Here is a 23,807-nt window from a genome sequence, read left to right on the forward strand (position 1 = left end):
AAACTCAAATGTTTTAATTTTAAACACACCTCTCACAATTGTCTTCTTACCTTCTTAAGGCATTTTGAGTATTCTTTTTTTTGTAATATTTCACTTGTATCTTTGGAGTGAAATAAAATTTGGTCAGTTGTGTCCGAGGATGTAGGTAAAACATTTTTACCGAACCTCGTAAATTCAGTATTCTTTTTATTTCTCCTCTTTTACTATTTTAGCGGCTTTTATTTTGGATAGTAATTGTGCAATAATCGCACTCTACCCGGTCTGCTTCCGCAACACCTAAGCCTACACGCATTCCTAACAATGTTTCTAGTCATACTAATTTCATGTTTATATTCAAGGAAAATGTATTGCTCGACAGTAGTTTGAGTGCTCAAGATATATGCAAGTTCGCAAACACAATTCTTATAAAAGGAAAAATAAGAGTAATTAAATGGTTTGGAACACGGTTGCGTGTGTCTGCAATTGCTTACCTGTAAAAGTGACTGAGTCGGTTGAGTAGGTGGTTTTCTAAATAGAGATTTTAAATTCGAAATCTCTTGCATGTTTTTTCAATTGAGCTTGCACGAAGCTTTTCTTGTGTGATTTACCTCTTCTGTATAATTTATGAGTTATTTCACTAAATATAATTTATCTTATACGTACTCAAAGAATAGCCACTATAACTTGCGGGTGCTTATTAACAAAAATAGAAATAAAAAAAATCGTAACTTAGGAATTATGTTGACATTGAGGATTGTCGTACAAAACAAAAAGTAGTACTTACGTAACAATCCACTAGTGAGCACTGGTATTCTAAGCAGTTGGTCAAAATTCAAAAATGAACAAACAGCTAGGCGAATATCTTTGATTCTTTTCCATGGTTTTGAAATTTGATGAACATATATATTCAACAACTTGCAGAATTATAGAAAAATATTTATATTTGTAAGATGGGAGAAATATGGTAAGGAAGAATTCCTTTACATCAATTAGAATAAGTTATGTGATTATATTTGATTGGTCGGAACATGTCACTTGTATGCGTAATGCAATGTTGGCCTTGAATTTTGCTTGGCATGTTATGTCATTTTGACATGTGGCATGATTCTACCGAATCTTTCACTTGACTTGATGTGCCACATCTTTCGACACGTGACATCAAATTAGGCTTAATAATATGACATCTTGAACTTATAAGTAACACGAGCTCATTATTTGGAGCTCAATCGAAATTTCACAATCAAAGGAAGTAGAAATTTTGAAGAAAAATTCCACGAACTTCTAATATACCACTATAGTTTCTTATTCATTTAGAGCATTTTCATACTTTTACATTTGTGAATACAGATAAAACATAGTAATGGAGATTGGAGAAACTCAATTTTTCTTAGGCAGACTATTCAAAATGTAGAAAACAAGAGTAACTTGAAAAGTCCCAATCTTTTTGAAATTGGATGAGGAAAAAAAAAAAGAGTAAGCAAATGTTTGTAACTTGTGATTTAGCCAAAAAGAGAGCAATTACATTAACTAATAATCAAACCCCGTTAAAAAAAATATTACTCTCCGTCTCATTTTATGTGTCGCTATTTAATCGGAAACGAAATTTAAGAAAGTAGTATTACCTTCGTCCAATTTTATGTGTCACTATTTGATCAGACACGAAATTTAAGAAATAAGTGATGACTTTGCAAAGTTTACAAAATTGTCCCTCTTAAAGTTATTTTAATGTTTACTGTTTAGTTGTCTTTTTTTAATAAATGCGACGAGTTACTCAACTTTGAACTTCACTCAACTTTGATCTTTACTTTAAAAGTCAATCAACTTTCACATTTTTACTTAGAAAGTCACTCCAACTATTTAATCATTTTTTAAATAATATTTTCTTATGTGAAATTATTATTTAAATGCAAAATTCAGAAAAATAAAAAATTGTCTCTTAATGACCCTTTTATTCTTATTCCCATAAATTTAGTATCTCCCCTCCTCTTTCTCATTTTTCTTCTTCTTCTTGCATATTGTAATTGATTCAACATTAAATATATTTAATAAAATATCAAAGGATCACATTAAAATTTAAAAATAACCAAAGAATTAAAATTATAATTATTTTGTTCTACCTTTTCAATCCTTATTTCAACTTTTTTTTTTTCCGTCTGATATTGAAGTTCGTATTGAAATCTAGTTAAATTTAAATTTGCAAATTATATAGCTTATTATAAATGTGACATTGTCAATTATACAACCCCCCTCCCCCTTCCCGTTTCACTCAGATGTCTTTTTTTATAAATGTCTCTACGACATCTATATGTATGAAAAAAAAATATTGTACTATATATATGATGAATTAGAGATGTTATACCCATAACTAAATATTATGATACCAATGTTATAGGGATTCACTATATGTATGTAATAAGTACGTACACATGACTTTTAGTAATAAATGAATTAAATTACGTATTATTTAGTTATATTACATATTATTTAGTTATATTTCATCGTATTAATATAGTTTATATTAATAATTTTTTAGCCTTCTATTATTGTTGAATTTAATTTGATCTTTTAATATTTATTAGGCATATTTAGTGTTGAATCAATTACAATGTGTGAGAAGGAGAAGAAAAATGAGAAAGGAAAATTAATTTATGGAAATAAGGATAAAATGATCATTAAGAGATTATTTTTTATTATTTTGAATTTTATATTTAAATAATAATTCCACATAAGTAAATATTTTTTAAAAAAATAATTAAATAGTTTGAGTGACTTTTTGAGTAAAAATGTGAAAGTTGAGTGACTTTTGAAGTAAAAATCAAAGTTGAGTGACTTTCTGAAATAAAAGTATAAAGTTGAGTGACTATTTGAGTTATTAACTCTAAATGGGACCTACTAAGAATAAAATAAGAATGATGTCATTAAATAATTATTAAATTAAAAAAATAATATTTTTTTTTAAACCAACTAAAAAAAATAACAATACAGAAATGGAGGAAGAGGTACTTTTTTTTTTTCTCTGACCTGGCAGTGATCTTCATGTGGGGGGTGAGGGGCTGGCACATGACATCACAATAATGGACAAAAATAAAAAAAGTTATAATACACACGTGATATTTACTGTAGCAGTTTTTTTTAATAGATGGGCTCACAGCTGAATTGGAGCACTGTTAAAAATTGAGGTAAATTTCGATAGTTGAAAAAGTAACATAAATATACATCAGAGTTATCATATTTACACAAACATCTATTCTCATAAATTAAATATAAATAATTATAAGAATTTCAACTAATTATGTATTTTCTTAGATTGTTTCGGGGAGCTAATTATGCATTTCAACATATTTAAAATCGAAAAAATATGTCGAGAGCTAATTATGTATCTTTATAAGAAAAAAAGATAATATATCAAAACCCCCTGAACTTGTTCCGACAACTTACTTTAACACTTAAACTTTATAAATAATTATTTACCCCCTTAACATCTTTCAACTGAATTAATTTCCCCCCTTAATGTATAACACCACTCTCATGAGACAGAGTGAATCACACTCGCTGCCACATCAGTGTCACATCAGCGCTAGATCACCGTCACATCATAACCACGTGAATAAAGTATTTTTTTAATAATTTTATATATAAATTATATATAAATATATAAGATATATATAAAAATATATATAAATATTATTTTATATATATATATATATACATATTTTAAAATATATAAAATATTTTAAATTAAAAAATACCTCACCCTCCTTTTTCCATCTTCTTCACAACCACCCACCCCTCTTTCCCCTCCCCCCTCCCCTCCCGTCTACCCCCACACCTGCACACACGCCCCACTCACCTTTACACTGCCACACCTAAACATTCCCCCATCCCACATTCGTCCACCCCTACACAACCACACTGCAAGATTTTTCGGTGAAAATTCCGACAAATTTTTATCGAAAAACTCAATCCACTTCAAAAATTCAATTACCATCATCGAAAAATATCATAAAAGTGATTAAAAAAAAAAAACTCAATCCACATGAAAACTTCAATTAAATCAACACTAAATTCTCTAAAATTAATGTCACGTTAAAGAATTTTATCAAATTTTTAGCAAGTCTCAATCATATTTGACAATTGGATGAGAAGAAGTCAAGATCTTTCAACTTTAATCTTGTTTCTTGTGATGACAATTTACAAAGAGAGGGGAGGGATTGAAGAAGTTGAAAAGTGAAGAAGGTGAATTTGTTTTATTTTTATATATATATAAAGAATTTGTAAAATTTAAAAGTTGGGTCCCGTATTTTTTTAAAAATTTTCATGTCAGCAATTTGGGTGGAAATTAATCCACTTAAAAGTTGTTAAGGGGTAAATAATTATCATACAAGTTTAGGGCTTAAAGTAAGTTTTGGCTATAAGTTTAGGGGTGTTTCGATGTATTATCTCTAAGAAAAAGTATATATCTTCATTGAATATATCGGGAGCTAATTATGCATCTCGATAGATTTAAAATCAAAATTCTCAATAATTATATAAAATATCAGAATTTTATATAATTATATCGTAAAGTGATTTGTTGCACCAGTTAAATATAAATTTTATTTCATTAGTTTTATTATAATTATGATAGTCAAATTAACTAATCTCATGTAAAGCCAAACGATTCATGAAAATACACTAGGCGATAAATATAAATAATTGTTTAAAAGCAGCTAAGGTGGGAAATTTAACCCGTCTCCTAAGAATGTGTAAAAATTGAGTCGATCCATAAATTGAATCGATAGAAATGTTATTAGTTTATTGTTATTGAATTAATAATTTTTTAATGATTTTATAATTTTTTTATTGGGTTATTAGTTCGGTTTGATTTTTTCTTATATGATAAATCGATAACCAATAAGAATATTTTAAATTATATATATATATATATACACACTCTATATTTCTCTTTCATTTCCATAAATCTATTCAATTTCTCGAAAACTTATTCAAGATTGAAGATTCTTGTAAAATAAAATACATTATGTAAGTTTTTTGCTGTAACTAAATTTTTTTTTTTATTGCTAGTTATTACTATTTTTATTTTATACATATTTTTCTTATCGATTAAATTGAAAATTGAATTAATAAAGACTAAAAATTGATAAATTAAAAATTAATAAAAAATATTTTATTAATTTAACATAATTAAAAATGGATAATCAATTGATCAAACTGGTAATACATAAAATAAAATCGATCGATAGATGCACACCCCGTACTTTTCCCCCAATACTAATTGCTGTTGGATAGGTGTGTAATTTCAAGAAAATTTGGAGGGCAAATAGGTATCTGTATTTCTATAATATTGACCCCTGCACTTCCCCTCCCACACGCACAAAAGAATCCCAACAACACATCTCTCTCCTCTCCGTCTCTTTCGTGAGTATATTATATCTATATCTAAAAAAGTTCATAGAAATTCCCAATTTCTTTATTTTTTTTTCAATTTTACTGATGCAGAATCTTATGTAGATTGATTCTTGATGAGACTTCTTTTTCTTTTTTACTGTGTGTAAAAGTAATATTACTGATCTTGCAGGAAAAAATGGCGTCAGATGGGAAACTTCATGCATTTGAGGAAGTGGCTAAGCACAACAAGACCAAAGATTGCTGGCTTATAATCAACGGAAAGGTTACATCTCCTTATAATTTCTTTTTTTTTTTTTCGTCTTTTTGATTATCTGGTATTTGAATGTTTTTTGTTAAAAAAAGAAGTTTACATGTGTAGTGGTAGGTGTTGTGACATCGGGATTATCGAATTGATAGTGATTTGAAATTTGGGTGATGGTTTTGATTTGATCTAATTATGTATTTTTACAGTTTCGACTGAAATTTTTCGTTTGTAATTTCAGTAAATTTTCAACTGCCGTTTCGTGTTGAGTTCAGTCGAAGTGACTAACTTAGAAACTTGGAAGTGACTTGAATATACGTGTTGAAAGATCCACTAGAAAATACAACTACTCACTCCGTTTCAATTTATTTGTCTGATTTTGACTTTGGCATGAGTTTCTTGGTTTAAGAAAAGTAAAGAAAGACTTGTGAATCTATACGGAGAATGTACCAAAATGTCTTTTAATCTTGTGGCCTTAAAGAAGTAATGTAGAAAGGTAGAATTTAAGAGTTGTCAAAAGGGAAAGAGACTCTTTTTGAAATGGATTAAAAAGGGGGAAGTAAGACGAACAAGTTGAAATGGATTAATAAATTTTATTAGACTATGGTAGAGTCCCGAGCTCAATCATAGAAAGTTCAAATCCTAGATCCACCTCACTGTGGAAAAAGATCAGGAGTTTGACTTTCCCTGTTTAGAAAAGGAGTTTGGTGGTCTATAAACAGTAACAATCTTTTGTGTGTTGATGAAGGTCGTGTTGGTAAATGTGAACGTAAGCTTGGTAGCTAATATGGAAATAAACTTTGATTCAGTCTTTCATCCTGGAAAACAGTTAAACCTAAATCCACTGCAATGATAGCTAATATGGAAGTTTTAAATGATTCGTACATTAAGGATAGCAAGGTCAAAAATATCTAATGCTATGGCTTGAGCCTTGAAGGAAAGGTCTAGAGATATGAAACATTTTTTGATTATGCATCTCGTTTTGTTTTCATCTCTCTTTATGTCCTGTGTCTTGACATGTGAATTTTGTTGAAATATGCTTATGCTAAAAAACCTTAGATAAATCTGAAAGGTGATATGGTATGACAAAAAGAACGTTTTACTTATGTGATGGTATAAGTTGCTCAACTGTGGGACTGCCTTAATAATTCAACAAACGACCATTTGCCTTGGGATACTTATGTGCACCTTGTCTCTCTTATCTTTTCTATGAAGTGAAGTATCTCGCTGTAAGCATTGTTCAATTTAAACGTAGATCAACTTATATCTCATTTTAAATGTTTTTCCTTGTAAGGATTTAAGAGTTTTATGCTTTTCCTTTCCTTTAAATGCTCTCAGGTGTATGATGTAACTCCATTCATGGATGATCATCCAGGTGGTGATGAAGTTTTGCTTTCAGCAACAGGTAATACTTAGTTTTTTTTGGTTTATTTGGATAATTAAGTGTCAGTGGTTTTTGTGTGGCGTGAATTCTAATCTTTGTTCTATAACTAAAAGGCAAAGATGCAACAAATGACTTTGAAGATGTTGGCCACAGTGATTCTGCTAGGGATATGATGGATAAGTATTACATCGGGGACATCGACATGTCAACAGTTCCCCTAAAACGTGCATATATTCCACCAGAACAAGCCGCATACAATCAAGACAAGACTCCAGAATTCATTATCAAAATTCTGCAGTTCCTTGTACCCATGCTGATCTTGGGCTTGGCCTTTGCTGTACGACACTACACCAAGGAGAAGTAATTTCATCCAGTCGCACCAGGCCACCTTTTATTCTTATTTACTTAGTTGTTGAAAGAACACTTGATAGTATCTTGTTTTAGTTCATTATGGAAATGCAACAACTTTATGTGGTCGTCAATTTTGTACTGTGCTTCTCAATTGCTGTCTGATGCCTCTTGGAAACATTTCACTTGACTTGGCTTGTGTTTGTTTTTAGATGTGTGAGGATTTTTCTCCTTCATGTTTACATTTTATGTGTTCTTCTGGTCTGTACTGGTTGATTTAGTTGCAACCAGCCTACTGAATTTGGGAGCAGCTACTACAAGATAGATGACAAGCCTTGCGCTTGCCTGCCTGCCTGCCGGCTTTTACCCACTATACTGGATATAAATGGTCTTTAAAACAAAAAATCAGCTGCTTTCGGTTACCTGGCAGACTTGTTACTAGCTTGTTGGTTTGCCATTATACATTTAAGTGTGTTTGGATCTCTCATGCATTGTCATATTGTTGGTAATGTCCATTGTTTAAATCAAGTGAATTAAATTTAGAAAGCAGCATTCCTTCATCCCAATTTATTTGAAGGTATTTGTTTAGTAGTTCTATGAGAAAGCGGAATACTTTTGAATTTTGTAGACATTTTTGTGGCTACAAATTATTTCGACTGAAAAGGAAAGAATAAAGAGGGTGTCAGACTTCAGACCAAATTCATTTTGATTTGGATTGGATGATATTTTTTCAAGTATAACGAGGATGACAGAAATGAAAAAACGTTAATAAGTTGTAGTTAATCGTGTGATTACTCGAAATGCTCGGTGGTAGCTCAATGTTAACTCTCCGAACAACTTAGTTTTAGCACAAGCCAAGAGTTACGTTCCGGACTTCTTTATGTTCTACTGTTAGCAGAAACAACACGTCTCACTTAAAGTGTGTCCGGTAAGTGATCTTAAAATGAGGAAAATGACTTTCATAGTGAAAAGTAGGAAAAACAAGTTTCATAAGTGACATCTAACATTGATTATGGCCGTCTTACCCTGCAACAGTCCTTATCTATACCGATTCCGATCTGTCATAGTATTTGTATACAAATATTTTTACTACATTTTTTGCTTCTGTACCAAATGCACACACAAAAAAAGTAAAAAATTCACTTATTTTTCTGAAAAACATTTTCCATGAAACTATTTTCCTTCATAATGGACGCACCCTTTGTTCACTTTACGGAAAAGATAACTGCAATGATTAGAGAAGTTTCTACAACCAAACGTGTGCTAGTGACTGTCTGCACCACAACTTGTTCTGTTCATTAGTGACTGTAAATGTGCCAGATTACAGGAAGAAACAAGTTAAAGGCGGAGGCCATTTGATACCTGCTCTGCAGTAATGTTTTTGGAGATTGTGAAAGACAGATTGTAAGGTACCAATTTTGTGAAATTTATTTTGAGCCAGGGCCTACCGGAGGGGTCTATCGGAAATAGTCTCTTTATTTCTCTCTCACATTTGATGTAGTCTTTATTTCTCTCTCACATTTGATGTAGTAGTATGGACTACGTACACTTATCCTCCCCAGACCCCACATGGTGGGAATATACTGGGTATGTTGTTTGTTTGTTTTATTTCTAATGCAATATTGCGCAGATTTAAGATTTCTCGTCACACGGCGATGTTTTTAAACAGCCACTTCAATAGCTAGGAAGAGCATAAATATTCTACCGCTGCATTCCAGCTTCACACGTCACAGAAAAACATCATTTAAGGTCGTAATGGTTATGATATAACTATTGCTTTGATGATAAAGCTTACACAGTGCATGGAAAGGCATGACATTCCATCATCGACAATCCCATCTCTAAATGAAACCCCATTTTTCTTGGGGAGGTTGGAGCAATAGGAGAAATACTCCAAATAAAAGCCACCTTAGGAGCACTAACAAGAGAACAATGTTAAATATCAATATCAAGCATGGTACACCAATCAGGCTACCAGCGAATTGCTACACCGAATTCAAGCAATCTGCAAGCCTGTATGTAGGAGGTTCACGTAAGTTATTTCCTAAGTGCAGATTCTTTTTGACATTTGCATGTTCTTTAGCAAAAGAAAAGCAGTGGCAGTACTTGACCATAAGCTATCTTCAGGTAGAGCAGTTCTCCATGTGGTACCAGAGATGCATACAGTGTTGGTAGCATCATCCCACAAAATAAAGTTTGAGCAGCAATGAGAATAAATTAGTGGAAAATCTTGGAAAGCACCGCATCATAACAAAAGCATCTATATCTTGTCATGGAGAGTAACCACCAAGTCATGGGCATCATCTAAAAGCTTCCATACATCCAGTTGACCAGCCATGCTCTGACACTCCCTTAAAATTTCATCCATGCTACTATACTTCTCTATGATCTGTTTCCTCCGTTGCAATACAGATGCTGCAATTGCATAAAGCAAGAGATCATCTGTTGGTGGGGCACGCAGTCTAATCCTACTCCAGGCAGACTTGCCAATCCCAGCCCTAATAGCAGCCTGATCTGCCCACATTACTTCCCATAGGCAGAGCGTTTGCTCAAAAGATAATTCCCTCCTGAAAAGAACTACCACCATTCTGTACACAAAAAAGCAATCCTCTGCTTGAAGCTTCTCCAAGTGTCGATAGAGATGTGAATCCTTTTGTTTGATGATCTTAGAAATAATGTTCAGCTGCCTCCTGATTCCAACCTCATCGAGCCTGAAATTATGCCGAGCCTTTGTCATGAAACCAACAAAGCACCAAAAAGCCTCATGATCCTCTGTCATTACAGAAATTATGGGTGAAAGCAAATCGCTCATCCCCTGGCAATAGCCAATTTCAGGGTCATATAGCGCATAGGCTTCAAGAATGGAGACTAACCGAGCAGCATGCAGGATTCTAGGGGGCTCTAGGTGTTCATAGTCCTTCAACCCAACAGCCTCTGCAAAACGGTGTGCCCTACTTTCTGATACTATAGCTTGAGATGGGGAGTATGCTATCCATTCGGCATTAGCACGAATTGCATCAAGCCGAATTATTCGTTGCCATGTAGCAAAATCTTCTGCACAGCATGGCCGTGACTGGACTTCTGTCTTTGAAGGAGAAGATTCCTCCTTAGAGGTCTCTTCAGCAGTATTCTCATCCATGGTTTCTGCCGAGGGTACAGTCTGACTGATATCAGGATCTGCAGAGGAATCTGAGTCTGATGACTCAGATTCAGAGACATCATTTGGCTCCGTCACTCGTTTGGAACTGGAAAATTCATTAGCTATTGTACAACTAGGATTATCAGAATCCTCGACATATGTGCTCCTGTCCTCACTGGAAAGAGATTCCCGGGCAGTAACAACATCTTCATAGTCGGGGGAGTCCATCCCTTCAGTGATATTTCCTTCACCGTCACTTCCCATTCCACCAGTTTCCCTCAATTTAAAGCTCCCATCGCGTTTCAGCAGTCGGCGACAATCTCTGCGAAAGCTCTCATATTCCCTCCTGCAATCACATATTAACTACACCGGTAAGGAGTATGAATAATTGGAACAAATATTAACACACAGAGAACTATGACCTGTCAACTGAATACACACGAACCCTCTACATTTTAACAAGATAAAAATAAAGGGACTTTCTTGTATCTCAATCCTTTTTTGGGGCTATGGAGGATCAATTATCTGGTTATAATACCTCTTCTGATTTCTTATACAATCTCTTTCTTCTTTAGAGCTGTTCAACTCATAGCTGCAGAGAGACATAAAGTAAGTCAATTTAACTGTAACCAACGCTGTATAGAAATGACAAAAAAGGGCAATCGTAGTCACAGAACTTTTTTGGCAAATAAAGAATTGTCAAGATGTTTACATTGTCAGAGAACTTGACACAAAATATATGGAAAACCAAACTACCTACAAAATGTAATTGGTTTTTAACTGGACAAGCTTGTATGTCTTGCTCGCGAAAATATCAGCAGAAGAAGCATTCAAAATGTGAATAGTTGATACATGTGCCAGGCGTCTGGAAGCGCGAAGCATCTAATTCTGCATTGTACTGTAGCAGCTGACATTTGGAGTATGTTTTTGTCAGTTTTTGGAATTGAATGGCTCATGCCAAACAATATCAAGGACGCTTATGAGAGCTGGTGTTCATGGAGAGTTGGGATATCCATCAAAAGACTTGGGCAACGGTGCCTGGTGCTATTTTTGGTGCATCTGGAATGAAAGGAACCGTTGAAGTTTTGATGGGATTTAAACTCCAAACCACTCTTAAAGCAAAATGTTTATATAACTTGTTTAGTTGGTTCAGCCAGACGCCTGTAACTAGCAGTGAACTTTTTCTGGACTTTGTCTGCTCCTTAGTTGATCTGTAAGTTTTTGTATAGGAGCAGACACACTCTTTTTTGTAGAAAATTTTGCTATGCATCTCCTTGATGCCTTTCATTGAAATACCCTTCATAAAAATTAAAAATAAAAACAAACATGCAAGATGCAACGAAGTAATTACATTGATGCAGAAAGCCTGGAAACTGCTCTTAAGGCTTAATTTGGGTGAGAGATTTATTAATAAAGACAAACCATATAAAAGGTACTCTTTTCTTGCCAATTGAGGTTATCTCGTTTAGTTTAGACTTAGACACAAGTGCAAGGTAAACGTTATTATGTATACTTTAATTATGTATACTTTAATAAATATAATATCTATACACACACACACACACACACACACAGATATATATATATATATATATATATATATATATGAAGGCAACAATTTGGATTTTAGCCTTTTTTTTTGGTTTACCATCTAGTATCCGGAACACATTCACGCCGTAAAGACTTCATTATTGGGGTTTTAGCAATCCCTACCAAAGAGGAATCGATTCCCAGTTTCGAGCCCTGGATATGGTAAAAGTGGCTTAACATTAGAGATAAAGCTGACTTTCAAATATCTTTTTGATATTAGAATAGAGAAGAAGTGTTGAAAAGTGCAAGGAAAAAAGTTAACCCTTCTAGGGAAACAGACAGGTGTGGTCTAGCCAAAAATACGACATTCTTCACCAAGATGTTCCAAAAGTTTTTGCAGTTTTATACATTAATTTAGACTAATAAGCACCTTTTTGGGCAAAAACTTAGATTTGGGCCTAAATGTTGAGTGCCTTTTAAACCACTTTCTCAATCTACCGAAGCAGATTTTTGGCAAAAACTTAGATTTGGGCCTACAAGTTGAGTGCCTTTTAAACCACTTTCTCAATCTACCGAAGCAGACTATTAAGTTCCAATTTGAAGTTTAACCAAATACTAAACATAATTTGAAATATAACTACAACAAACAAACACACGATGATGTTCTGATATATAGTTTTCCAAATTATACAAAATTTATATTTCCTGTAAATACTGTGCAGGATACTTACGTAAACTATACTGAACTCGATATGACTTCTTGACTACTGTTATTTCTTTTTTCTACCTGCTATGAAATATATTTTCCTTAAGCCAAGAGTCTAACAAAAACAGTCTTTCTACCTAAGTTGAGCGGACTCATCACTTCTGATGCCGCACCCCTGTCGGATTCTCCAAAAAATACACTACTTTTGGAGAATCTGAACACACCCGCTGACATTTTTGAAGAGTCCGAGCAACATAGCTCTCTACCTCCAAGGTGGGGTTAAGGTCTGCGTACACTCTACCCTCACTGGGTATGTTATGATGTTGTTAACACAACTGATCTCCCAAAGGAAACTAAAACTCCCTAAAACCAATGCCATCTGTCACTTCAAAAGGTACATCTACCTGGATAAGGCTAAAAGGATCCAGAACCTAGACTGTCACCAAATGAAGCACTCTTAGCACTCCAAGAGCAGAGATTAACTTTGACACAATCTTCTACAGAAAAAATCCTCACATAATTGCAACAGAGCCAGCGGCCCTAATACGCATAACTAGTGGTCCAGCAAAGGGATGTGCTTAAAGAGTGACAAAGCATGAGATTACTGGTCCCAAATCTGAATGAAGCACATAGGAGGTAGTTATTATGTAAAATCAAGGGGAAGTGTATGGATATGATTTTTATCAGTCACTAGATAGGAAGGTGTGGAGGACGGGTATTAGGGTAGAAGGTTAGTAGGATGGGGGCTAATAGTTGTAGCGTTTCACGGGTAGTATCTTGTTCTTGGAGTTTATCGGGTGTTGTTTGCGGTTTCGGGTAGTTTGTTGGTAGTATTATTTGGTGATAATCTTTTGTTTTGCTAGTCCTTTGTTTTGTTACTATCGTTTGTTTCTTGTTCTTATATTATGACTTCTCCTACGTTGTTTGATCTCGAGCCGGGGGTCTATCAGAAACAGCCTCTACCTCGCCTCTGAGGTTAAGGTACGGACTGCATACATTCTACCCTCCGCAGACCCCACACTATGTAGGAATATACTATGTATGTTGTTGTTGTCGCTGTTGTACTAAGACGTAAATGTCCAGATGATAGATTATTATTCATAATACAATAGAACTCTCCTTCCATCTCCTGTGGAAACGAAGCAGCAACAGTTGACTAATCAAAATAGAAGAGGACAAGAAAAAATAAGCAAATATCTGATTTATCCTAGAAAAAAGGAGAAGAAAACCAGCAAAACTCAGATTATCAATCTTAACAAGATAACTATTACATGCGAAAGAAATACTTACACTCCCAGGAGGAATGGCCAAACCTCGGGCCTGATACTAGGATCAACACCCTACACGAAAGAGCCAATAAATTAGTCAGCATACTTGCTCCTGTTTGGAAAGTGAGTAAGAAACTCTGACGTTAGAACTTTCCATTTCCTTCTTTAGTAGTAAAAAGGTAAGGCTTGAATGGCACCAGGGCACAAAACAAATAGAGGAAGAGAGAGATCTGAAAATTTTGAAAAAAGTTGGGTAATTCACCACTTCCTTTCACACTATACCAAGCAAGACAGAATAATTTTTTTCCATCTTCCGTTATCTCTTAATCACACAAGCTAAATAAACTATGTTTTTCTTTTTCCTTTGAGAGTAAGTCGAGATTAAGAGTTAGAGATAGTTGGCAAATCTACCACTTCTCTTCACGTTATGTCTAAACAAGAGAGAATGGGTTTTCTCAACCCAATCTAATGTATTCCCCTTAATAAGTGGCCTGATAATCTTTGTATAAATTGGAATAAGGAAGATACAATTCTAAAAATTTATGGTGGGCCAGAAAACTCACTCCGCTTCGGACTTTCTTTAGAAATTTAACTCCACTATCACGAAATTTTCCTTCTGGTGTGAAAAAGCTTCTCCACTGCTGGGGTGTAAGAGCACGTTTTCTTTTCCTACGAGACCATGGTGATTTGAGATGACCTCTGAAATAAATCATAAGCATGATTAAGCATTTTGGTAACAAGTGCACGTCAAGGTAACACTATATATCTTTGTTTGTGTTAAGCGTCAAGATAAAACACATCAGCAACTTAAATTAGATCCATCAGACAAGACCGTTACTCAGCATGATTAGCAATTACACATCACTTCAAACCAACTCACTCTAGAAAATGTGAACTTTGCAAAGGTTAACCATCATGGACAAGAAGAAAATAAAAGTAGTAGGGAACTGCAACCAAGAATGAAATAAGAAAACAAAAAACAGGCATGACCACAAGTTCACAACCACAAAATAGTGCTTTGAAGGTAATGAACTTAGAACAACTTGAAAGAAGGAAGAGGTTGCAAGATAAATAGAGTTAACAAGAAATTAGTACATCACTTAACTGCTTAGTAGAGAACATAATCTATCCGTCAGACTATCTCTGACAGATGTGGTTTAGCAGCAATATAAGCGGACCATCATGATTCATTGTTCAAATCAAAATATTCCAACACAAAGCACTCTTAATTACTTCCAAATAACGTCTCACTAAGAAACCCGCGGAATCTAGGGGTGAGACTGCATCGTGAAGAGTTGTAATATGTTGCTAATTTAATCTCAATCTTATAGGGTTGTGCCACCTTCATACTAAATCATCACAATATGCTAAACATCTACCAACACAACTTAATTAAGAAAAACTTTCACCATCGGAAACATTAAATGTAAGCAAAATATACGGAAAGGATCACTTAGAAACACTGCTAAACATCCATCCCACTGTTAACAAGGTAACCCACCAAACAATATCCAAACCACACGGACATTAACTTAAGCTGTTATCAAGCCAGACCATCGAAACAATATCCAAAATACACGGACTTCTTAAGAGTGAGACTCCAGCATAGAAACTTAAAACTGACATCAACACCTCGAAACTACCTACATTAAAAAATCCCTTTCAGCTAGTGAAACCTCACCCCGATCCACGCCCCAAAAGCCTCCAGATTAAAACGTATAACATCCCGAAGTTGGAGGAGAGTCACATATCATATCAAATTATCATTTCTTTTGTACACTAAATTAATCATCATAAACACACCGTGTTCAGACTTCGTGAAACTTAAAACACAAGGTCAACCTACTTGTGTCACAGTGACAAAGAAGAAGAGGAGAAACCAGCAAGACGTTGAAAAATTCTAGCTTTCAGAACTTCTGATCAAGTAAGCATACATATATAGAAAAAATAGTCCACATATATTCAATACAAAAATGTTATCACCTAATGACAGTCTCTACCCTTATCTAATAATATAAATCAAATACATTACCATGACTTATTCAAAGCTTAGGTCAAAGAACAAATCCACAGATTATTAACAACAATAAATCCAACAAAACTACAACACTGTTGTAATGAAAATCCAACAAAACTGTCATATAAATCAAATTTAGCTCAATTAAAGCAGCAAAACGAATAATTTAACAAAAAATAGTATAAACTGAGATTGAGCCGTGGTTTGAAGGATTAAACTTTAGCATTGGGACACACCCTAGTAAAAAGAGAACCTAAGATCGGATCTGAAAAGAACAAGTATACTTTAAAAAGAGGCAGATGAATGAAAATGGAACAGTTATAGAAACTGAGAAACAGATCGAAGGAAGGAGAGACTCACCGATTAGAGGAAGAAGAAGAAGCTGGTGAGGAAGCAACAACGAATAGAACTGATCTCAAATGAATCCACGACGATGACGCTGACGATGATGATGGTGATGATGAAGACGGTGAAGAGGAATTTGAAGATGACGAAGTCTGACTTCGTCTGAGAGCTCTCATCTACTTCTACTACACTGACTGTTTGTTTTAACTCTGGAAGAAAAAAAAAAGAAGAAAACAAGAAAGATCTACTACTCTACAGAGATTTCTAGGGTTTCAATGAGCACGGTTCGCTTATCGAAAATTTGAGTTGAGGCGGATATTGTTGTTGTCGTTGTTGCTTTTACCTAGTAGTGTAGAAAACGGCGGCGGCCAAGGCGAGACCGGCCAAGGCCGTAACAGCAAAAGCTATACCGGCATTAGAAGGTTGACGTTCCATCCAGAAAGCATTACCACCACCACCAGCACCACCGTTACCGCCGCCGTTAGCAACGCCGATGAGAACTCCAGCGAGCTTATTGATTTTGGTGGCGATGGATTCAACAACATTAGAAGAGACGGAAGAGGAGGGGGTGAAGAAGAGGAGGAGCATGGAGATGAATGTTTAATGACGATTTTGCCCTTGAGCTGCACCGTGCCGATTGGATTTTCCACCATAACCCAACCCAAATCTTCCCTCTTCTCTCAACAGCCTTTTTTCTTTTTCACTTTGGTTTAGCTCTTCTTCTCATGAGTCGCTTTCTTTGCCTCTACTCACTTTGCTTTCTTTATTTTCTTTTGATCACTTGGAGAGTCCTAGTGGGTTTTTGTTGTGTAATGCGTGTGTTATTTATATCTCGCTCTTTTTTGTTAGAGAGAGTAGTGGGTCTGGAGAGAGAAAGTGTGCGTCGATGACTTGTTGCTTTTGCGTTTGTTACCATGGGGCGTTGGGTTTCTTTGGGCTTTTTAATGGTAAACATTATGGATCCGTTTGGTCACAATATTTACTCTCTCTCTATTTGTTTTACCTATATTAATTTGACATAAATTTTAAAAAGTAGTAATTTTTTAAAAGTATTAATTAAAGATATAATAAATATATTAAAATATTTTTAATTTATGATCTTAAATATATCATGTTAAAATTAAAATTGTCATTAGAATTAAATAATTGCTAAAAGAATACAAGAATCTTTTTTGTCAAACGAGACGAGGCCAAACAAATTTAAAAAGAGAGTAATATTTGTTTTTTTGGAATTCCCTTTTCATTTTATTTAAAAATTTGTCAGTGTTTGGCCTTAGTGCCTTGAGCCGGGGGTCTATCGGAAACAGTCTTTCTACTTCATCAGAGGTAGAGGTATGGACTGCGTACATCTTACCCCCCAAACCCCACCAGGTGGGAATATACTGGGTTTGTTGTTGTTGTTGTTGTTGTTGTTGTTGTTGTTGTTGTTGTTGTTGTCAGTGTTTGGCCTTGGGAAATTTTCACTATTTTTTTTTTCAAATGCATTCAGGGAAGTATAAATAACATAAATATCAACCTTTTTAGAAATAATTGCACTCTCTTTCACTTTTTAAATTACTTTATTCTCTCTCCCTATTAATATACATAACATAACCGACATATACATTACATTCTGTGTATATGTTAGAATTTTTGTAATATATTTAGGGAGTTGAGATTTTTTATAATATTGAAAACATAAGTTATGTATTTGTATAAGTTTTATTTCTGGAAATCATGTTTGACCATAAAATTTTGAAACTCAACTTGAAGTCGAATTTCAAAATTTTCAAGAAATTGAAAAACAACAAAGAGATATTTTCACTTTTTTCACTCCAAATTACTCACAAAATTCAGAAATAACTTCAATTTGTATTCAACTTCATTTTCAAATATTATTTCTCACTTTAAAAATAAAAATTACTTTTTCAAGTTTTATAATAAGATGTGGTCAAACATCATGTAGACGTTATATAAATTTGTAAAATACATGACACCAGAAAAGACGATAGGAATTATTTATTTATATTTTATTTATTTATTTCAAAAAGATGATTTTACTGATGATGATGGACAACTGTTCGCAACAATTTTTTGTTAACGCCGAAAATTAATTGCAAACAAAAATAAAATAAATAAATAAATAATTTTATATAAATAAATTTTGCAGGTACAATTCCGTTATTCTCTCGATTCTTCTCCCCTAAGTTTTTCCGTGATTCGAGGGCCTTCGCAGCGTGATTCTCAAATGTAGGATGATTTGAGCCTCCTAGAAATGTGTTTGGATCTCCGGAACTTGTCTGACAACACTTCATCTTGTCGAGTTGATCTCTGAGCGAAACTCCGTTAGTCAATTCGTTGAAGAGTTGTGTAGTCAATGCAAAAGTTTTCTCCAATGCTTGCAGAATGTCCTCCTCCCCCCCCCACCGCCCCCCCCCCCCCCCCCCCCCCCCCCCTAGAATATTATGTTACTCCCCTATTTATAGTTGTAGGGGATGGGCCTAGTTGCTTGTGATTGACCGAAACATGTCACTTTGTCACTTGACGCCTTCTGACTGGTGATTGAATTTGAATGAGATTTCCACATTATTTGTACATGTGACGGCATCTCATTGGTTTTAAATTCGACTGGGATGTCACGTCACTTGATGAGTTTGAGCTTCAAGGTAAGATGGACCTTGATGAGGAATAAAATAGGCTTATTATTTTTTAGCTCAAAATAAGTTTAAACCCAATAAAATGTGGATCAAATTTAAATTTTTTATGAATTTAATCAAATAAATTTTATGTGTCTACAACAACATTTTCATTAAAAACTAATTTTACTTTACCCTTAGGGAGACTGTTATCCCTTGTTATTCTTTTTAATCTCATAGTTTTCTAAATCCAAATTCGACTAAGAGTTAAGTTTGAGGATGCACCATTCACAATCAATAAAGTTGGAAAGGAAAATGCTAATTCATTAACGATCCAAAGCATGTTTTGGCAATTAGCTATTTAATCAGTAAACGGGATTAGAACTTCCGTCTATGTCATTAAGAAAAATTCCGTCTTACTTTTCACACTATTTATAAGTTATTTGTTAAAAAGAACAATGAAATTGAAGTTAGGCGGAGAGTGCAAATTGCATTAATTTCTTTTTTTCAAAGAGCATAGTTGCTACATATTTATTTGTGTAATGATTGGGAAATAGTTACGAGATAAGGTTGATGAAAATTGTCAAAAAGAAAATACATAATCATTCATGAAAAAACCTTTGAGTGAATATTTCTAGATGAAAGATTATATGAATACACTAAATAAGTTATGTTTACACAAATTGCGAAATATTCTAATCATAAACTATTTAGGATGAATATATAAGAGGAATTGTAATTTTCACGTGATCTACTTTTGTTACTATCTTCTCTCGAGTACTAAAATTATTCTAGTTTTTCTATGTGTGAATCCAAAAATTTCATTAAAAAAAAAAGCAAAAAAACCAAGACTAAAGAAGATGAAATGAGCTCCCTTTTAAAGCACTTTGTTTTTTCATTTTTCACCAGACAGTTGATTCACTAAAGACTAAAGAGCGAGCTTTATTGCGCGGCGTTCGGCCTTCCTTGGGTTGCAAAAATTAATCAGGAATTGCAAGCTTTGTACGCACGCAAGCAAAGCACATGTCAATTGTCATTATCAATTTGGCCACAAATGAATTCTCCCTCCCTTTGTTTTACAATACAAAACAAAAATTAACCAATTTATGCATTAAGGATGGTTTGATAGTTCGTTAAAGTTAGGATGAAATATATATATATATATATATATTGGATAGGTATGATTTTATGTATTATTTATTCTATCTTTTATTATATAAAAAACAATACGTATAGATTTCAGCCATAACTTATAAATGAATTTCTAAATTGCAAATTAAATATAATATTAATTTTATATATAAAAAACTTATCTCGTTACAAGTTACTAAACATGATATTAAATCCTCCGTATATAAAAATTAATACTTAAATGACTCACCTTCAAACCAGATATCAAAATATCCCCGCGGATTTTTGAATTTGCAGACGTGCATAATAAGTAGTCGTTTGGTCATGAATTTTTATTTTTTTTTTGAAAAATTATTCCAATTTAGTTGAAAAAGTGAAAACAAGATGCGTTTGGCCATGAAAATTTCAAATATAATTCCGGGATTGTATTTGAAAAAGTGAAAAAAAGTGTTTACGTGTTTTCATTTTTTCACTCATGCTTCTCTCACAAAATTTTAAAAATAACTTCAGTTTATATTTATGACCAAACATAATTCCAACTCCAACTCACTTGAGGTGCTACACTTATACAATAATAATAGGTCAAAAAGTTGTAAGCCTAAGGAGTAAGGAGGATATGTGCATTTTGTTTTGTATTAGTAGATAGTCTTTGTCTTAACTAATTAAGTCTTTACTCTTTAACTAATTAATCGTTAGTATTTCTATGCTTCAAAGCCTAACTAATTTATCGATGAGCAGGACAAGAACCGATAACAACTGTTCCATCCACCGCGTGATCTTATAGTTTGTTTAGACGAATTTATGAAAAAGTCAAAATGCTTGATATTTGTATAATAGGAAGTAGTACTATTTGTTTTAGAGAGTTAAGGTGCATGGTAAAATTTTATCGACAAATAGTGTTTTCAATAATAATAAAATAAAGTATTTTCTTTGCCTTAGAAATAAATTTATTTTTATATGTATTATGCATCATTACAGATTAGATGACCCATTATTAATAGCACTCGATTAAGTGAAAAATACTTTGTTTATATGCGAACAAAGTAAAAGAATTTCTTTGGCATAGAAATAAATTTTATTTTTATATATATTATGCATCATTACAAATTAGATGGCCAACATTACTAATGTCAATAGATTAAGTGAAAAGTACTTTGTTTATAAACTAAGACAGTAATTGTTGTTCATATACACATACATTTTTGGGATTTTGACAAGCATAAATTATTAATTAATATTTGAAAAATATTTCTCAAATCAATTAACTAAGCACAAACGGTTATTTTTTTTAAAAAAATATTGTTCAACAAGTACTTCTGACGTACATTAATTTCAAAATAGACAAATACTCGACAACAAAATAATCATGATCTGAATTTAAAATTTAATTAAGTTATAGGCTCTAAATAGTGTCAGAGCTAAGATTTTTTATTAAAGATTGATGTTCAAACTAGCCGAAGAAGGTTCGCTATCTAATATATATATATATATATATATAATATAATTTTAACCATTTATTAATAATGTAATTTTTAATCGAAGAAGGTTCGAATGAACTTTCTGAGTATATGCTAGCTCTGCATTCATAATTTCTTCTGCAAAATATGGAAATAGCGTACGCTGTCCATTCACCATTGTCCGGTTCTTGTCCTTGTCCTTAAAATTAATTATTCCCATAAATTTTATAATATCACGAATAAAATTTTATAATAACATAATTACTTTTTACTTACAGTGGCCTAAACGAAGCTATTTATGAAGATCCCATGATGATATGGCTATTCACATGTTTAAAGTTCGAATGCAATAATGCAAATTTATTCCTTGTGGACCAGTTTTTGAGAAACTGGAAAGTGTAAAGAATCTATCCTATCAATGAATACTGTGTGGACTTACAGTCACTATTTGAAAATATACTCGTAATTTCTTTATTCTACAATAAATATTTTATTTTACATAGATATCTAGAAATTTAAAAGAAAAATTATTTATATTTGTTAGTAGTAGAAGCAACTTTTATTTGAATAAATATATCATTTCAAAAAAAAGCTCTTATGTTTGTATTAACCCCCATTTGCTTGTTAGTTGAGTACTACTATTATTTATTCCAAGAATAAGGTCTATTGGAAAGAAAAACTAAAATAATATTTTAATCCCACAAAAAGAAACAATGTATGCGTGCGTTCAGTATATATTTTATCCTCTATATCTTAATTTTATAATTACACTCATACTTATATTGTTATTGTAGTTGTTATTATTATGAAAAATTATCAACATTGATATTTACGTAAATTACAATAATTTATCAAAAATATAATATACATAAACATGAAATGTAAGTAAACATTCTTTTGTTAGCATATATCCTATCCAATTTCGTGTACTCTTTAATTTTGTTAAAATGGACCACTTTTACTTTTTGGGTTGGTAGGAATAGTGCTGCGTATTATTTTGACTCATATTTTTGTCCAAATCGAGATGAGTCTAAACAATGGCTTTTTCATTTTATTTTATTTTTTCATTTTAAAATTTTTGTTCCTTTGATGAGATATGATGGTGTTCCCCTTTGTTGTTTTCGTACCATTCCTAACTTTATTGACAATTCTTGTAATCAACGACAAAGGAAAAATTGGGTCTCTTTAATTAGCTTTGATTCAACTTTGCCATTAAATTATACGCTTTCTGGACCAAACAAAGATACACGTTTCGATATATTATCATTTTAGGTTAAACAAGGATTTTCATTTAAAAAAAAAAAATTTACTATGAAAAAAACGAAAGAAATATGCTCTGAAATTAGAATAATTAATTTTTTAAATCCAAAGTGAGTTTAAACAACAGTATAATTAAATGAAAAGTCTAGGAAACAACCCTCGGTAGAAATGTAAGGTATAAGACTGTATACAATAGACTTCTATGATCGGGTTCTTTCCTAACCTGCACATACGGAAACTTTAGTGCATCGAATTGCTCTTTTTATATTAAAAATGAAATTTCAAGGAGTCATTTGATAACCGACTTGAATTATGTAGGTATTCATTATTTTATTTTTTAGTCTGCGTAAAATAATACATCAATTTCCTCACAACTTATACATATAATAGTTATGTAAGTTTCCAAATTACAAATCAAACATCATATTAATTTTATGCATAAATAACTTATTTCTTAACTAACTACGAAATGTTGTATAACCTATATACAAATTAATATATAAATAAGTTATCTTTTTGCTAACTACCAAAAGATTCATTTTAATTGTGTTTTAATTATTTCCAACTAACTCTGTTATAAGTAATAGTACATAATTACTACTACCAACTAATCAGTTATCAAGATTCCAAAAATTATGCTCTTGGTGACGTACGTAGCTTAATTAAGTTATCTCTTTTCTTATATAAGATCAAGATCGTGAAACATGCTACCAATTTTAAATTATTTTGTTTAGTTTCTTTCTAATAAAAATGATAAAATGTAGTATTAAAAATTTACAAATGTTGGCAATTTTTTTGTAGCAACCAGCTATGAAGGTGTGCATTTGGTCTTCATTCATAGTTACAGGAATCATTTTGATGATTCAAAATGATAATTAAGATTTATGGTGGATCAGTTGGCTTACAAGTATTGCATTGCAATAATAATAAATAGAGGCCTTTCGATGGTGGTGTTTAGACTTTGGTCCATACAATACC

The 23,807-nt window shown here is 32.8% G+C and overlaps 2 protein-coding genes across 9 annotated transcripts; one reads left to right on the plus strand and one right to left on the minus strand.

The window, feature by feature from the left end:
* The first annotated feature begins 5,233 nt into the window (after positions 1 to 5,233).
* LOC107863064 (cytochrome b5) lies at positions 5,234 to 7,495 on the plus strand. Its single transcript, XM_016708819.2, has 4 exons — positions 5,234 to 5,397; positions 5,558 to 5,650; positions 6,968 to 7,034; positions 7,127 to 7,495. Exons 2-4 carry the CDS (start codon positions 5,564 to 5,566, stop codon positions 7,375 to 7,377), a joined length of 405 nt encoding a protein of 134 aa, XP_016564305.2. The 5' UTR covers positions 5,234 to 5,397; positions 5,558 to 5,563; the 3' UTR covers positions 7,378 to 7,495.
* Positions 7,496 to 9,104: 1,609 nt separating this feature from the next.
* On the minus strand, positions 9,105 to 17,277 carry LOC107863062 (rab GTPase-activating protein 22). 8 transcript variants are annotated; one of them, XM_016708816.2, is made up of 6 exons: positions 16,710 to 17,248; positions 16,382 to 16,537; positions 14,568 to 14,703; positions 14,027 to 14,076; positions 11,039 to 11,092; positions 9,105 to 10,846 (listed from the first exon to the last, which is right to left on the minus strand). In XM_016708816.2, exons 1-6 carry the CDS (start codon positions 16,952 to 16,954, stop codon positions 9,622 to 9,624), a joined length of 1,866 nt encoding a protein of 621 aa, XP_016564302.1. In that variant the 5' UTR covers positions 16,955 to 17,248; the 3' UTR covers positions 9,105 to 9,621. The 8 variants fall into 8 exon arrangements, with proteins under 8 accessions (XP_016564302.1, XP_047265443.1, XP_016564301.1 ...); XM_047409487.1 differs by having other exon boundaries at positions 9,105 to 10,072; positions 10,235 to 10,846; positions 16,382 to 17,246; XM_016708815.2 differs by lacking the exon at positions 16,382 to 16,537 and having other exon boundaries at positions 9,105 to 10,072; positions 10,235 to 10,846; positions 16,710 to 17,244.
* Between the last annotated feature and the right edge of the window lie 6,530 nt (positions 17,278 to 23,807).

Source organism: Capsicum annuum, chromosome 3, assembly GCF_002878395.1.
Source record: "Capsicum annuum cultivar UCD-10X-F1 chromosome 3, UCD10Xv1.1, whole genome shotgun sequence".
Classification (NCBI taxonomy): domain Eukaryota; kingdom Viridiplantae; phylum Streptophyta; class Magnoliopsida; order Solanales; family Solanaceae; genus Capsicum; species Capsicum annuum.